Source organism: Argiope bruennichi, chromosome 3 (assembly GCF_947563725.1).
Source record: "Argiope bruennichi chromosome 3, qqArgBrue1.1, whole genome shotgun sequence".
In the NCBI taxonomy this organism is placed as follows: domain Eukaryota; kingdom Metazoa; phylum Arthropoda; class Arachnida; order Araneae; family Araneidae; genus Argiope; species Argiope bruennichi.
In genome coordinates, this window is record NC_079153.1 from 2,806,891 (window position 1) to 2,825,228 (window position 18,338).

General features: G+C 27.4%; 1 protein-coding gene across 2 annotated transcripts in view; it reads left to right on the top strand.

The window, feature by feature from the left end:
• LOC129964153 (protein retinal degeneration B-like) overlaps positions 1 to 18,338 on the top strand; it is a 108,102-nt gene that overhangs the window by 86,492 nt on the left and 3,272 nt on the right. For both annotated transcript variants that reach the window (XM_056078861.1, XM_056078862.1), the window contains exons 6-20: positions 589 to 972; positions 1,669 to 1,776; positions 1,867 to 1,962; positions 2,727 to 3,096; positions 3,570 to 3,774; positions 4,956 to 5,251; positions 6,235 to 6,404; positions 7,999 to 8,169; positions 9,282 to 9,410; positions 9,596 to 9,744; positions 10,191 to 10,307; positions 11,007 to 11,123; positions 11,497 to 11,645; positions 12,429 to 12,578; positions 12,723 to 12,906. In XM_056078861.1, the coding sequence (XP_055934836.1) occupies positions 589 to 972; positions 1,669 to 1,776; positions 1,867 to 1,962; positions 2,727 to 3,096; positions 3,570 to 3,774; positions 4,956 to 5,251; positions 6,235 to 6,404; positions 7,999 to 8,169; positions 9,282 to 9,410; positions 9,596 to 9,744; positions 10,191 to 10,307; positions 11,007 to 11,123; positions 11,497 to 11,645; positions 12,429 to 12,578; positions 12,723 to 12,906 (2,795 nt within the window). The remainder of the gene's footprint in view (positions 1 to 588; positions 973 to 1,668; positions 1,777 to 1,866; positions 1,963 to 2,726; positions 3,097 to 3,569; positions 3,775 to 4,955; positions 5,252 to 6,234; positions 6,405 to 7,998; positions 8,170 to 9,281; positions 9,411 to 9,595; positions 9,745 to 10,190; positions 10,308 to 11,006; positions 11,124 to 11,496; positions 11,646 to 12,428; positions 12,579 to 12,722; positions 12,907 to 18,338) is intronic.

Below are 18,338 nucleotides of genomic sequence, written 5' to 3' on the forward strand. Positions count from 1 at the left end.
TTTGGCATTTGAACTCCTTATGTCCTTCTTCCCTCATCCAATGCTTGCCATTGCTTTCTTAATTTGTAGTTCTGTCACTTTTTCTTCGCCGTTTATTGTTTACAAGTTGGCTTTCCACTACTCCAAAAGAAATGCATTTGTTTGTTTGTTTTTTAAGTCACTTAGTCGATAGTTTTCAAAAGTGCATTCAAGAACTTTTTTAATTAAGAATATTGGGCTCCTTAGAGATAAAATATTTTTTTAATTGGATTCCAATTATATTTTCTGCAGAAATACCTTTTGCGCTTTGCTAGATGATTTGCCCCTGAATATTTACTATGTATACGTTCTTTCACTCCTTTTCCCTACTTAATCAACTATAGCTATTAAAAAAAACTATTCTAATGCTTCATTACTGCAAGGTCTCTTCTGCTTTGATCTAGAAATTTCAAAATTTTATTTACAGTTATTTTTTGTGAATGTGCACATTTTTTAATCTCATAATATAGATACAAAATTGAGACCTGTGTTCTGTGTTTCTCATATAACTGATAAATCAGCCAATTAATTAGATTTATTAACATTTTATTCTGCCCTTTTTTTTATCAGCTTTACGAAAAACAATGCTTCGTGCCCATAGACAGGCATGGGCATGGCAGGACGAGTGGCATGGACTTACTATGGAAGATATAAGAAGACTCGAGAGAGAAACCCAGGAGGAGCTTGCCAAAAAGATGAGCAATGAAGAAGAGGTTCAACCTTCAGTGCATCCTAGTCCATCTGCTCTCTCTGGACAAGAAGTGGATTTGACAGCTATTGATAAAGATAAAGACAATGATACTTGTGTGTGTTTGGAAGGTAGTCCTTCTCCGAATAGATCTAGAAGGTTAAGGAATTTGTCTGTTGCAAATGTTGGTGGTGAAACGGGGGTAGACGATGGGAGACAAAAACTGTGGTCAAGAAGTGGTTCCAGGACTGCTTTGTGCTCTCCTAGTAAGTGGGCTTATACTGACAATACTGCAGATTATTAATATTGGTGCAAAATGCTTAAATTGATGTAACATTAAAACTGAATGAAGTCTGAATTCGAATATCATAAAAACGAAAAGTGGTCATGATTTTTTGAATTGATTAAAGTAAATTTCTTTCAGTTGTATCTAAAAAAATGCACGCTGTTTATATATATATATATGTTTTTTATATAAATTAATGTATAATGCAAGTGGATTTATATGAAATTTCATTTTCTTTCTTATTTAAATTCTTAATTAAAATAAATTTAGCTGCACCAAATTTTGAACATTCCATTTCGTTGAGTAGTATAGTATAGCTTTTCAAATATTATCTAAAAATAAGTTTGATTTTGGCAAATAGGAGCACTGTATTGCATTATGATACCATTTTTTGTGATTGTATATGTTCTCAATAATTTCTTCTTATTATTCTTTTAAAATAATAATAATTTTACTAAAAGATTTCTGTAATTCATATTTTAGAACATAAAAGAAAATATCGGAACTCCAGTTTTACAGAAAGCTCCTGTGTACAACATTTCTTCTTTAGGCAAAATTCTTCATGAATATTATTAATATTTATTTAAAAGATACTATAATAGCATACTAGAAACTTTTATATTTAACATAATTTTACATGAAACAGTAGAAGAAATGAAAAATGGTTATGTTTCAGGCGGTAGCTCAAATGCCAGTTTTGACCTTCAGCTTGCTAACTGGAGGATGGAAAGTATTGTAAGAGATTCAGACACAAGTTCAGATGAGGAATATTTTGATGCTGAAGGTAAAAAGAATTAATTTAATTATAAAATATAGCAGTTATATTTTTTTTAACTCTTATTGGGTTATAGATAATTTTTTTAAAATGTTATAGAAGCCCTTACCTTAGCACGTTGGAGCTCTGTGGATTTGATTCCTGATAAAGATGATGATGATCAGAATGCACCTGAACCACCTGATTTTAGGGATGGTAAATTTTTCTTTTTTTGTTAAAATAATTTCTTTTTCAACTTTATAAACTATTAGTGGAAATTGGAAAGTTTAATTAAAATGCTGCCTTATTAATTGATTGTTTTATGTATTTACGAAATTCTAATAGAATGGCCTTGCCTGTTTGAAAACTTTCCGATATTTTTATTATTATTATTATTATTATTTTGTATATCTAGAGAAGGAAATAATATTTTTTAACATTTAATATCTGGTTTAATACTTAACTCCCTTGTATTTAATGACATTTGTCCCTTGAACAAATATTTTCAGTTTAAAATTTTATATAATATGCTAATGATGCATTAGTCCAAAAATTTTGATTTAATTCAATATTTATATGTATTATTGCTATCAATTTGTGCTATTGCATATCTTATGCAATATAATAATAATAAATATTTGATCTGATACAATGATCATTGTTTATTCTCTAAGAGCAAATTAATGTTGCATAAAAGTCTTTACCTTTTAAAATATGTGGTTATAATTTTTAATATAATAAAGAATGGTAGTAAATAAACTGAAAAAACTTCAAAACTATACTGAAAAAGAAATCAAATCAAATAAACAAATTTTTATAAGTAAGAAATTCTCTAGAACAGTTTTGTCATTTGATTATATACTTAATATATCGTAGCTATTTCAAAAACATTTTATATATTAAAATATTTTAAATGCTAAGTTTTTAAACATTTTTTCAATTTTTCTCGTTTAATTTGACCATTTTTTAATGAATTTCAGATAGTATATTTTCTAACTCCTTTATCAAGAAAGTACAGTCAGAACATGCTAGCGTACGACCCCCAAGTGTCGGTTCTGCATGCCCTGCCACTCGTACCAGCTTGGATACCTCCCTTCCCTCTACCCCCACTGCCTCACCTGCTCATCAATCTTCGTGCACTACTACTGTCTTAGCTTTGGTCATGCATGCTGGCAGTGTTTTGGATTCTGGTGCTGAACCTACTGCAAATAAGAAAACTGATGTTAACACATTTGCCACCTCTTTCGAGACTGTTATGAGACAGCACTATCCTGCTCTACTTGGACATTTGAGTGTTCGTCTTGTATCTTGTGCTCCTGTATGCTCTGAAGCTCTTGCTGTCTTATCCAAGTAATTTCCTTCATATATGGTCAATAAATTTTATTTTCTCATATGATTTAATATGATGCTGATCAATGAAAAATAATTTATTAAATTTAAATATTTGTATTTATGCATCATTAAATAAATAAACCTTATTTATAAGCATAATAAAAAAATTTACATGTGCAATTTCCTGTTTTTATTCTGTTTCTTTATTATTTTCGAATGTAAGAAATTCTTTAAAGATTTTAATATTAAAATTTTTTTATTCTCATCGTGGTAAGTTATATTTTAAGCAAGTGATTGAAAAAATAAACCATATCTGTGTGGATCTTTTAAAAACTGCTAAACTTTGCTGTATGAGGTAGAATTACCTTTTGTTATTATTTTTATCTTTTTGTTTTTGCTTTTTTATCTTTCTGTGATTTTCTCATTTGCTACCTGAAATGTATTGATAATTTCACATTTTATTTGTTTAATGTGTAAAAATTTGTTTGTAGCTTAAGCCCCTACAGTTTTCAATCATCTCCTTCAGCAGTTGAAGTAATATACCATTCATATGATTCAATACCACTGGGTGCACTTCCGTTATTTGCCATATCTTCTCCTGAGTATCAAGAGCATGTTACAGCTGTAATCACTGCTGCTAATGAAGTTTATAAGGAATTTTTGAATTCAGATGATGGAATGGGATTCAGTGGACAAGTAAGAGATTGGTTAATTTTACATGAGAAAAGATTTCATGACCTGTATTATATATTGTAAATAATCAAAAATGCATTTAATAAATTTTATTATATTTACTATTTTTTTTGTTTGACTTTTACTTTATAAAGCAGACAAATATTTTTTTCCCTTCCTTTGCATATTAAGTTGATTCATCAGCTGTATAATTACTTAAATTTCTTCCTCAATATATCTATTATAATGGACATGAAAACATTTTGAGATGTTCTAATCGCATTCTATATTATCTTGAGTCCCCATAATTTTATTCCATGGTTGAATTAATAGTTGAGGAACAGAATCATGAATAAGTAATTATTTGGTATTGGATAGGAATTAAAAATCTTATAATCCAATTATTTGAATAGGAATTGTTCCACTATAAAATTCCTCAATATGAAATGTAAATTAACCATTTTCTACATCTGTTATCTAAATATTAGCTTAACCAAGTGGAAGAACTCAGATTTTCTAGAAATGGATTATCTTAATTCTACATTTTATCATTGCCATATTTCTTACTTCATGCCTTATAATTATCCACCAGGTACTTATATAATGAGAAAATTTTTAAATCATCCAAATACTAGTATTATTTAAAAAGAGACATTGAGAAATTTGTCCGTTTGGAAATTTCCCTAATTGTTTATATTAAATATTTGCAAAGCTTTTCTTGAGATTTGTTACAATGATTTTATGTAGAGTTGGTAAGTAAAAGAATTTCATAACTCTAAAGTGTTCAATGGTGGTTACAGTCCTTTAAGTACTCAGTCTCAATTTAAAAAAAATACAATTAGTATAGAAACCTACTCTTTAGAATTTCAAAAATATCGAAATAAAATAAACAAAGACATCAGATTTTAAAAAATTTTACTAGTCTGAGCAGCATGAATTTTTTTTTGTTTTTCCTAATAATAAAATCTCATAGAAATATATATACATATAAATTACAAGATGATAGGTTTTTCTTTTTCGTAATTATTATATATGTATTAACAAATTGATAGTTTCTTCACAGTGTGTACTGCAAATTTATATTTGTAACAGTTCACTTTGTAGGATAAAATAACAAACATAGGAAATGGCAATATAAGTTTTTCATTCTGTTATACATATAAACTTCTTATGTTTAAGCTTTATAAATGTTAATTCTATTTCAGGTTATAATTGTGGCTGACAGTGTAGCTTCTCTTATGGCATATGATGCATTGTGTCGTACTGCACGCTATGAGGGACGGTATGGAAGTGAAACTAGCATCAATGATCCTGAGGCTGTTCAGACTCAACCGTCAGCAGCTCGCAGTAATCCTCTAATATCAATTAGTGATGGTGGCTCGATTGATGAGGGTGTATCAATGGAAACGAGGCCACGACAAAGCAACCAAAATGCAAAAATATATCGAAAATCCCATTCTCATCCCCAGGAATCGGAACCACCCCATTGTGATAGTTTTCAGTATGTGCTATTCTTATTTCTCATTATTCTAAGGAGCTCTTTTATATTGTATTTATGTAGATTTTTTATTATAATAGCTATATATTTTTATCATGATTTTGAAATTATTTAATTTACGTTTAAATGTTAAAAACCTGTTTATTAAGCATTCAAGATTTTTTACTCTAAAGAAAATAATATATAATTAAATATACCTGATTAACTGCATTGATTGACTTTTCTTGGCTTTTTTAAAATTGTATAGTTAGAGGAACTCAATTGTTTCATGTCTGTAAGTTGGATATTTTGTGATCAATTTTTTACTTTCTTTCTGTTTGCAATTTTGTACACTTATGCTTTTTCAGTCGAAATGCATAGTTTTAATTATCAGCTAATTATTAAATTTAACTTTGTATCATTGGCTCCAATAATAGAGTTAAGGAAAAAAATTGATTTACAAGATCATGTAATATTTATTTAAAAAATTAAATATTAAAATGCAAAACATAACTTGATAAAAAAAAATTACTTTTTGATATATTAATTTAAAAAACTGTCTACAAATTCATGTGGAAGGATGCTATTTTGTATCAAAAGAAAAAATTCTTAGCGATAAAGTATGTCTGATTCATCTCAAAATACATTTTACTGGTGGGTACAATATATTAATCATGTTTTTCATTCTTAATGTGTGAACTTATGAATAACTTTAATTTCATTTTTACTCCTACACTTGCAGCATTTGAAATTAAAAAATGTTTTTATCTGTCAAGTAAATTTTTATTGCTGATATAAAGTTATATTTTAATATGACATATAAAGAATTTTAGATCACATTATAATATTATAATCAATCAATATACATAAAGAACTTTACTTCATCTGTTGTTTGATATTGAAGTTTATAAATTTTAATATTAATCACTATATGAACTCTTCATTTAGTTATGTTACTTATTACTAAATGTTATAAAATACTGATTGCATATATTTTAAAATTTCAGAGTCAATCGATTGTTATCAGCACCAAATACTAGACGCCATAGCTCTGCTTCTAATGATCAAAGTTCTCATCTCAAGTTTGATTTTGAAGTGAGTGACTTTTTCATGTTTGGAAGTCCTCTAGGTACAGTTCTTGCATACAGGAAAATGTTGGCTTTCGATGATAAAAACAGTAAGTACTTATCTTTTTCGCTATTTCTACTAATAATGAAGGAGAAAGTGTGGGTGTTTGTTTGCTGACGTTCTACAAGCCAGGCCATTTAACCTAAAACTATCAATTTTGGTATAAATATACATTGAAGTGCAATAGTGTACTTTGAAGGGGAATGCTTCTGATCTTCTTCAAAATTTAAATTTAAATTTATTTAGTTAAAAGTTTAGCTAGATTCTGACGTTTTTCTGCAATAACTGCCCAAAGTAGCACAAAGATTATTATTACAGCAATTTAAAATACCATATATATATATATATATATATATATATATATATATATATATATATATATATATATATATATATATATATCAATTTGTTTACCATGTAATTTTCTTTCTGAATTTTAACGATTTTTAAAATTATTATTTTTACCTAATGTTTCTTTGCTGTAGTGAAATTCTAACTATTTAATTGTTTCATGAAATATTTAATCGCTTGGTTATTATTATTATTATTATTATTATTGCATTATTAAAAAACAGTGAAGAAAAAGATTATTTAATTTCTGTGGGAATAAAAACAAACTATTGATATTTTACAAACTACTGATTATAAAAGATTTTTCTTTAAGGCTGCTTGAAATTAGTAGAGTTTTTAAAAAAAATTATTTCCAAGTTCTAAGAAGAGAAAGATAAAAAGTGATAATAGCAAATTGAAAGTTAAGTCATAAAAGTTTGATAATTTAGACACAACTAAAAACATCTGTTTAATGAATGTTTTAGTAAAGTTTTGGAACTGTAATCTGAATATCATTCATTTTAAATCAAATTTACTTGTGTATGTTTACATTTGGAAAGGAACGTGTTGAACCTATACTTATAAAACACTGGTATATGTGGCACAAAAATTGCTCTTATTACTTATTGTTGGATGGCAACAGTTAAATGTGAACATACAAATTTTTCATATTTCTTTGAATGTTTACACAGCTAACACCTAATTCAGCACTTTTCTTAACTAATTAAAAGAACTACAGAATATCACGATGGATAATTGCTTTGACTCTATGAAAACTAATTTTTATATCTTCCAAAACTATTATTTCCCAAAAATGCAATAACTTAAAGTTCTAAAAATTAAAATTTTAATGATATCAATTTCATTTCCATATAATTCATTTCTTTATTTTTAATATATCTTTGTAAAATTTATTTTGTTTTCCATCTGAAACAAAGTTATACAGAAATTCAATCTCGTCTATCAATAAACTCAATCGTACTTTTGGAAACATTAAAATTAAGATTTTTTAAAAAATGCCTTCTTTTAAACATTATCTTTGAAGTAGAATTCACTTCCACTTTTATGTCACAGTATATATAAATTTTTTAATTTGCACTCCAATAATTTGTTGTAGACATATTCAATTAAATTCATGTCTTTCTGTCATTTCGAATAACACATTGAATTTTAAAAAAATATGCATCCCATATTAATTGTTACATTATTAAAAAGTCAATAACTCAAATAAATGAACTGTCCACCAAAGGTGGCTAATAAAATATTATTTCATGTCGATAAAATGTTGTATTTGATTTATTCTTTTCTTTTAGGCCCTCCTCCTCGACCGTCCTGCACTCAAGTATACAACTTATTCCACCCAACAAATCCATGTGCGTCTCGTGTTGAACCTTTACTTAGTGCTCGCTTTGCCCAGTTATCACCTATAAACATTCCTAGATATCAAAAATACCCTCTTGGTGATGGACAACCATTACATCTTCGTGAGTGCCTCATTCTTTCTTCTGATTTTACCGTTAGGTATTCTAATAATAGGACATTTGCCTATGAAGCATACTTATCATTTGTTCATTGAACTTATGTTTCTAATTATAAATATTGAGTTGCAATGTGTTAAATATAATTGCAAATGTATTATTAATGCTTGAAATTCATTCTTTTCCCTATTTTAATAATTTAAATAAAGTTCCTTTTTATAATTTGTAATGTCAAATTACTTTATTAAAGTTTTGTTAAATTAGATTATGCATGCGAATATTGGTAAGGTGATTATAAAATTTTCTTTGCCTATGATTAGGGTAGGCAATCTGGAATTAAATGCTGCTCTTTTAATACATCCTTGTTGTTTTAATTTGGCAAGTATTACACATTTAACAAAATTTTTAAGTGCTTTAATTAATTTTCTGATCTGTATACTTTTTAATGTAAATTTTGATTAAAATTCAACTAAGAATATATCTGAATAAAGTCAACTTGCTATCTTGTTTGAGAATCGAAATAACATCATATTTACAAAATTTGGAAAAATATTCTCTTGTGAATTGTAAAAGAAATTTCATTAAAAATGGCATATTTTTATTTTTATAATAAATATATTAAACTTTTATGATTCATGAAAATTCCAATATATTTTTAAATATTTGAAATTTCTGAATATTTAACAAAAAATTGGCTATTTAAAAATAAATAAAAGCATTTATTTTTTATTTTAATAATTGTATTTTATAGTTAAAATTATTACAGCATTGATAATAAATAACCTAATTAATATATGTTTCATTAAATTACTTTTAACCAAAACAAAGATTACTCATTTTTACTAACAAACAAAAAAGCCAGTGTATATAACAAACAAAAAAGTATATATTTCATTATTCAAATTGCTTATTTGTAGCTTTTCAATTATTATTTTTGTAAATATGACTAAAAATAGAAAAGAAAAAAAAAAAAGATTGCTAACCACTGGTCAAGATGTACACAGTCTTGTTCTTTCTTGCTGTGGAGTGTGTTATGATTTTTAATTAATATTAATAATTATTATTATATGTTAAGAATTGCTATTAATTTTTTGTTATCTCTCTCTATTTTTTTCCAGTGGAGTACATTCAAACCTATCCTCATCTGTTCACGGAAAATCAGCCTATGCGTAGAACTAGTGAAGCAAGTATTGTTAGCACAATGTCTGGTATGGTGGACATGGTACCCATAACTACAGTTACATCATGTACGTTAAAAATATAAAAGTGCGATTATGAGTTAAATTAGAATGATATGAAACTTTTGATATTTAAATTATAATAATCTTAATTAAGATATGATTATTTATTGCTATTATTATTATTTGAGAACTTGTTTAAAATTATGCAATGCATGATTTAGTTAGCATTTTCATTTATTTATGCATTTTAGTGACTCAGAAGTGGTGGGGCCTGAAACGAATAGATTATGCTCTTTACTGCCCAGAAGGTCTGTCAAACTTCCCTACAAATGCTCTTCCTCATTTATTTCATGCAAGTTACTGGGAGTCAAATGATGTTATTGCTTTCATTTTGAGACAGGTAGGTTTGCTAACATAAATTTAATATTTATATTTTTCTGATTGTCATTGGGTTATAGAATGCTGATATCTTGAAATATCGCTATATGCTGAAAAAGAAATATATGCCTTTTTTTTTAAATGTGAAAAATTGGTAAATGGTGGTATCAAGATAGAATAGAAGGAGAACCTTTAGCATCTCATTAAAGGAAATTTTTGGAAATAATCAAGGTATTTCAGTAATTAAATAATTTTATTTTAAAAAACTTCACCAAAACTCCATTATAAGAAAAATTAAAATGTCTTATTCTGCCAAGTTCTATGCATAACATTAATTTATTTTTCTTGATATACGAGTTTAAAATTGTAATGTATGATATTCTTTCAGTATGATTTAAAATTTTTTTAGGCTAGAAAAATTAATTAAATGTTATAGAGGATAAAAAAAATATTTATTTTCTTAAATAGTTGATGCGCTCAGATAGTTTAGGAATCCCTGGTGATACTGAAAAAGAAGCTGCTACATTTATTCCTACTCAACCCAGAGAAAAGTGGCTGAAGAAAAGGACATCAGTTAAATTAAAGGTTTCAGTTTTTTGTTATTATTATTTTAAGTGTATATTTTATTTTTGGCTTTCATGAGTTGTAGTCTGCCAATTGAAAATTTAGTCAAAAGAAATGGCTATTTATTTAAAAATTTTCATTGAATGACTTTTTTTAATTATAAAGTATATTGAAATGAAGTTTAATATTTTTAAAAATAATTGTGAGTTTTTTAAGTTACTTTTTTAGTTACTTCATTTTAGTAGGAAAATTTTGAGAATTGATGTTTCTGACGAATTTGGCCATGGCAGATGCAGAATTCTGATAATGAATAATTTTGCAAACAAAATCTTTTGTACTGTTAAAGGTCAAATACTATTTAATTAATTAAAGAACAGTGAAAATTTTAAAACTAAATTAATTTTATTTTGGGCCTTTCTATCTCATTGTTTTATTTTATTCATAGAATGTTATCAGAACTTTAAAAGTTATATCTAATTTTAAGTTTAAGAAATTATTGGGTTGTTATGCATTCTATTATTGCTCAGACATTTAGTTGATGCTAGTTAAAGAGGTGAAGTATTTATATGAAATAATGCCAAATACATCTTAATTTTATATGAAATGTAATAATGTTTTTCTCTTAAATTTTGTTTAACTTTTAAAAAATCCAATCAGAATAGTTCAAATTAATACTATTAGAATGTGCATATATTATAGTATTTATTTTTTATGTTTTAGAATGTCACAGCGAATCATCGTGCTAACGATATTATAGTCAAAGATGGGGCACCTCAAGTAATATCAGCTCGCTTTATGTATGGCCCTCTAGATATGGTAGCTCTTACTGGTGAAAAGGTGTGTATTTATGAATACTTTGATAAGTCTTAGTTTAAAATTTTCATTGCATAAAATTTTATAGGTAATTTTGATTGATAAAATGAAATAGGATTTTTTAATTGCTCATTTGCTTATTGTATATCTTTAGTTAACACATTATATTTTAAATATGTTGAAAAGGGTCTGAGAATATTATTCTAAAAAATAAAATGCAAAATAATATTAAAATATATCAAATAATATATTAAATAAAATGCAATTAAATGTAATAAAAAGAAATTCATTATTATATTTTCAAAGCTTTATATTGTCAGAAAAATTAATATGTCTATCCAGATCTTCCAACCTTTATCAGTTACTTTGAATAGTTATATGCATTTATTTCTTATAGGTTGACATTCATATTATGAAAGATCAAAGGCGTGGTGAATGGACATACTTAGCAACAGAAGTAACTGATAAGAATGGCAGATTATCTTATGTTATCCCAAAAGAAAAGGCTTTGGGCTATGGTATGTTCCCTGTCAAACTAGTTGTCTGGTAAGTCGAAATTTGCAGAAATATTTTTAAAAATTGAAACATTCATAAAACGTTTCATTTAAATTTTACAAATGTATTGAATATATATTACTCAATTGGTGTGCTGAATTTCAAACAATTTCCCATCAAATAATTTGAAATCTTATTGATTACTGATGTCAAAGGAATTGTTATCAAAGGAGAATTTGTAGTGACCCTAAATTCTTTGTTCTTAGAAGATGGTTTCCCCCTGTCATATAATGTTAAGTCAAGTTTTAATCCAGTGATCTCTGCCTTCAACTCCATTATTTCCTTTGTAAGATGAGCATTCAATTCTCTGACATTGTTCCTCTCTGGTTGGATGTTAAACAAAATTTTATTTGCATTGGTTTTCATTTCGAAATTTTAAAATCACTTCTGTAAGGGACGATTAAAAAAATTTGATGTGGAATATTATCTCTTTTTATATTGTTTACTACTTGTTTGAGTTCCAAAAATCATAAGCAGGGTGGCCAGGCGACCGGAATTATCGATTTAGGAAATTGAAAATTTAAATTGCATTTGTACTTATTTAATTTATTAATTTTATTCTCAATTCTAGTTTTTATATTTTACTAATACTTTCAAAACTTTATTAAAACCCATGAAAACCTAAAAAAATGTAAATAATTAAAATAGAAAGTCTCTTCTCTACTCCCCCCCCCCCTTCTTGTGGTATTGTAGATATCTTGCTTTATTATTAAAAATAAATTCTGTTCATTTCTTAAATCTTCTGCCATTAATATTCTTCCTCTTCATTACCAGTGGGGATCATACATCTTTGGATTTCTTCCTGTGTGTCATTCCTCCCAAAACAGAATGTGTGGTATTCAGTATTGATGGTTCTTTCACTGCTAGTGTATCTGTTACTGGCAAAGATCCCAAAGTTAGGGCGGGAGCTGTTGATGTTGTAAGGTAAGTTTATGGTTGCTGGTCATTTTATATTGATTTCTTGCTCTGTGAACCATGGAAATAAAGACTTTTAAACAAGCATATTTAATTTGTCTTGGGTTAAAATTCATATTGTGATTCATATGTTGACATTCCTGTCGCACACAGGCATTGGCAAGACCTTGGCTATTTGATTATATACATTACTGGACGACCTGACATGCAACAGCGCCGAGTGATGTCCTGGCTATCCCAGCATAACTTTCCTTTAGGTTTAGTTTATTTCGCAGATGGAATTTCTACAGACCCTCTCAGACATAAAGCTGAATACCTTCGACGACTACAGAATGAAGTAAGCTTCTTAAATTGCTTTTGAAAATAATGTGAAGGGTATGAGTTGTAAGAATTTTTATTCTTGATTATATGTGTAACAGCAAAAGGTTATAGTTCTAATATAAATGGAAATCAAAAATAAAAGCTTGATTGAGCGTAGTTTTTAGATGCCTTAATTTGGAGACAACTTCATTTTTAGAAATAATTTTAGTTACTGAAAGTAGGAGAATTGTATGATATGAGTGATCTGTATAATTATTCAAACAGAAATAACTGTATATTTTTCAGTTGATACGTAGACAATAAGGATTGCTGTTACTTTCTTATGGGAACATTAGTTTAATATGTGAAAGTATTAGTTCTATATTTCTTGCAATATTTTTTGACTTAAAAAATGGTTTTGCGATGTTAGGTTTTTTTTTTTTTTTTTTTTTTGTATGTTAGTGTAGCAGGTATTCTTTAAACATACCAATACATTAAAAAAATCCATATTTAATAAGTTAAAGAGAATAATTAATTTGAGAGAGAATAATAAGTTAAAGAGAATAATTAAAAATCTAAATAAGGATTTTTTTTTAATTATTATGTGAATCCTTTGGTTTTATAGGAATAATTAAAAATAGTTTTTCTTCCTTTCTCCTTATATATGTATGTATGTAGAGACATGTTAACTCTGGCTTGAAAAATAGGCCTCTTCTAATTGGATTATATATCAAATCAAATATCTCTGACGGGCCCTAGGGGAAAGCCGGGTTGAGATGAATGCTTAGAGATGGCTCATATTACAAGAATCACACACTGATTTAACATGAACGAATTTAATGAACTGGACGAACGGCTGGGCTGCTTTACATCGATGAACGCTATTACATTACTGAATACAGTTTTAATGGCGGGAATCAGATAGCTTCTTATTGGCTGTTGAGTGATGACGCTCCGTACACCACATATATTATTTCAGAAAATTCTATTTGAGACATTTACTTTGTTATTTGATTGCAAATCTTACTATGATTGGTTGTTAAATACTTTGTATAAGTTTATGTAGTTTTTGCTAAATGTACAGTAGTGGGGGGGGGGAGGTGCCGCCCAGCTTGATTCTGGCATTATTCATTGTACGATTGTATAAAAGGTGTCATTTGAAAGGGTTTAACATACTCTTAATGATTTTTGAATTAGAAATTTTGTAAGGAGACGTCTATATATTGAAGTAAGAGCAAACTTCAAAATTTCCAATGGCAGCACCCTTTTTTCTCGTCAAATTTTAAAACTATATCACAAGTTATTTCTGGAAATTAAGTTTTATTAGTTTGGGTCTTTTCGTTTCGAAATTATGAGCTAACAAAATTTTGATTTTCCAATGTTTAGATTAAATTTTGAACTTTTATTCACATCTTAAAAACTTATAAAGTTATTGATCTGAACTCCTTTTAATATGAAAATATAAAATTTTCTACACATTTTGCATACATGTTTAACATGAAACAGACATTTTAATATTTGGTAAAAAATTACAAATTTAGAGTTAAAAAATTTTTTAATTGCAACATACTTAAATTTTGGCATAAATTTAAGAACAAGATCATTTTATGGGGACGTATAAAATTTCAGCTCATTCCTCAGTAGTTTTCCCATTGCATTGTTTTCAGTATTGCTTCTAAAACGATGCGTTTAGCTGCACATTCACAAATATCGAAATAACGACAGCTTTTTATTTGGCATTGAAATGTTGTTGATCAATCATGGAACAAATATCATTTGTTTGTTATTGTAATACAAAAATATATCTAAAAAATTCGTCAGGGGCCAAGAGTAGGCTATCAATGTGGAAAAAATTCCATTGCCATAATATTTTATAAACAGTCACCACTTTAAAATAGGAAGGATAGTGTCTATCCTCTATTTGTCTTTAGTTAAATTGACTGATGTTTATTTAAGTGCATAATATTTCTTTCACAAGCCTCAAGTTTCATAAGATTAATCTGCCATAATTATAATCATTCTATTATTGTTTATAATCACAAATGGAATAAAAACTCCAGGCATCGAAACATTGTTTATTAAGCATTTAATATTGATATTTTGTAATAATGTATTATTACAATTTGTAATTCTTTTTATTGATTTTATTAATCCAATTAATACAGCTGATGGACAAATATTAAATTTTTCTATAACATTTTAATTAAATTAACTTTGTTTTGTGCTAGTAAATAGGTTCTGTTATAAATTTTTGATTACTAAGCAGATTACTTCTTAAAGACATCCAACGAAATAATTTTTATAATTATCTATGCATAATAATTATAGTTATATATACTTATATTCATATAGCTAAAATGGTCTTTTCTTTAAAATAAGTTTTAAAAAATTTGTGTGTGTGTGTTTTTTTGTTCATATAACAAAAATCATTTTGTAATTTCAGTGTGATGGAGAATCGGGTTTACATTTAATTTAAACAAAACTTTCAATCGTCTTTATATGTCTTTGCAAAAAAGAATCACAAATATTCCAAAAATTTTTAGTATAAATATTTTGCCAAGAATGAAATGGCAATCGATTTTAACCTGTAGATTAAAGTGCACAAAAACTTTTTTTAAAAATGCTATTACCGACGTATAGATAATATCAAAATCTTACACATTTAAATATGGAAATGACTTATTAACAGAAAATTTCAAACTCCTGATGTAATCATGGTATATTAACCAAAAGCTACACCCCGGATATTTTTTTTTTCCATGGAGAATCTATTCACGGCATCAAAAAAGGTTGTTGTCATGGGAAGTTTCACGGTTTGTACAATTTTAAATAAGTTAACAACCGTCTACGAAAATATTAGGCACAAACATTAGGTAATTAGAAATTTTAGTATATGTTACTATTTTTTCAATGGTATTTTTGGTTTTAAACTAGGATGATCGATTGCAAAATAAATAAAGGTGGCTCCTTACTCCCCGAGGATTGACCAATAATTTATTGACATGTGCGATCTTTTGTTGAAAGCTTCATTTGGAAATTTTTATCATTCTGAACCCCAGATTTCTAGTGATATATGTGAAATGAGAACCTTTTCCAAAAGTCAAAACTTCTTTGTTGCAAAAACATTAAATAAGACATTCGTGTTTGGAGCTGTTATTGCAGCCGCTAGTTACTATCCCTAGATAGTAATCTTAGTTTTTCTCAACTCATTTCAGTGGTGCGTGATAGATGTATCTGTAGCACTTAAAGATATCTTAATTGTCACGAATTACATCGAAAAGTCATGAGTTACTCACCTAGAAAAATTGCGTCCGAATTCTATCTGGAGATTTTAAATTTCCGTTGTTCTAGTCAGAAAAAAAAGTTTCTATTTAATATTAAATTAAGGAAAAGATAACAAGATTTTTGAAGCCTGTTTTACATTTAAAAAAGAAGATTACTCATTAAATTAGAAATTGCATCAATTAACAGAAAGAGCAAATCTAAACAAAACTTTTACTTTTGGAGCTATCGGAAAAATCTTTTTAAAAATTTTCTGAAATATTTCGTTGTTTTCATCAAAACAAATGTAAATGATACGTACTCACTGAAGGCAGGAAGGCTGGGAGTCTTCCCAATCTTTTAGCCTTTTGTGAGTATGTATTATTTATTTTCTTCTATGCATCATTGAGGGTATGTATTATTTATTTTCTTCTATTCCAATATCACTTAGATCCCATGCTTAAATAATTATTTAAATAAAATAAAAAAAGTCGTGTAACAAGTTTTTAAGGTGGACTAAAAAGTATAAAATAATTTCTCCCAACTCCGTACAGGTTGTCCTGAAAATTTGTGATAAGAATTTTAATCACGAATTTTAAAAAATCTCAATCACAGATTTCTAGAGCAATCTGTATGACACTAAGCGAAATTATTATATACTTTTTAGTTAGTTTTTAAAATGTGGTTTATTCATTTTTTTTATTTAAATAATTATTTTCTGCTTTTTGGTATTATGCGTGATATTTTTATTTTTAATCGATTTTAAACTAACTTCCCGATGAGCTACACTTAATAAATAAATTTGTACATTTTTCTATTATGAGCCTTTTAGCATCTCTATCAAATTTTCGATCCATTCCATCAAACAATTGATTATCTGCCCGTTTGTCTATGCGTGGATGTGTAAGTACTATATTATGTGAATTTTACTATGTGGACATAATTATAGATCTGTATTAGTTTTAGAGTTAACGAAAAAAAAAAAAAAAAAAACTAAAACGCGTATTGGGTTTGCATCACTGGACTATGAAACACGAAGGGCTCGAAATTGTGTTAATATAACAAAAAGTCGATGTGAGAATACTCCCACTGAGTTTTTTAAAATCCTTATATATATAAAGGGCCAAATTGTTTCCAGTTGGACTCCGTACTTCCTATAGCCAACATATGGTTGCAATACTTTTCCATAGAAAGGTTGTTGAAAATTTGAAAGTGACTAATTGATAACCGGGAACCTACTGAGACGTCGATTTTTCGTTTGGTAATTTGATTTCAACTGAGTGGAAACATTCACGATAAAATACACCACAAACAAAGTACATGAAAAAACCGGCTTCGCAATTAAATTTATCACTATAAGTGTAAAACAGGCCTTGAAATGCAACTTGAATGTTTTTTTAATCATTAAATTTGCTTAAAGTATCCGACTAGTTTCGGAGACGAATTTTTAAAAAATGATGCATAAATATTTTTTATTTTACCAAATTGTTAAAACAGACTTGAAAGGTCACTATGCGATAAAAAAAATACATTCATTTTCTTTAGTTTTTGAAAAAAACTACTAATTTAATGAATTCAATGTTAGAATAAACAGTCAATTCAATGTTAACAGCAGTTCAACAGCTAATTCAATGTTAGAATAAATAGAATAAGTTAAAAAATAATAGAAATATTTAATTTCTATTTCACCTATATATTGCTCAAAACTACATAAAATGTAAGAGATTTCAAGATAAAAATTATTTTAAAAAATGTTATGAGCATTTGATGTTGTCATTAATGATTTTTTTTTGTCTATGTTTTGAAAATAAAGTGTCTGTAAAACATGTCCGAGGTCTGTCACATCCCCAAAGGTTTTGGATGCATGCATATCAAATTTCATGAAATTTTATTGGACTGATTTTGAGATATCATGTTTTCCGTGAATCCATCACTGTGAAATATTCATTCTATGGAAAATCCGTTTAGATATTCTACTTGTAGTAAATTATCTCATTTGCACTGGAAACAAATGTAGTTTTTTCTCATTTTTAACAGAAATGCTAAAAATTAGCAAACTACGACTGAGTAGGTAGAGAGTGAATATAAACATATCAAATATAATGATAGAGAATTGTAGGGTAAATATAAAATAAATTGCCCATTTTCGGTTTAAAATGTTAAACTGTTTCCGATTTCATTTTTATTTGTTATGTATTATCGAAACTA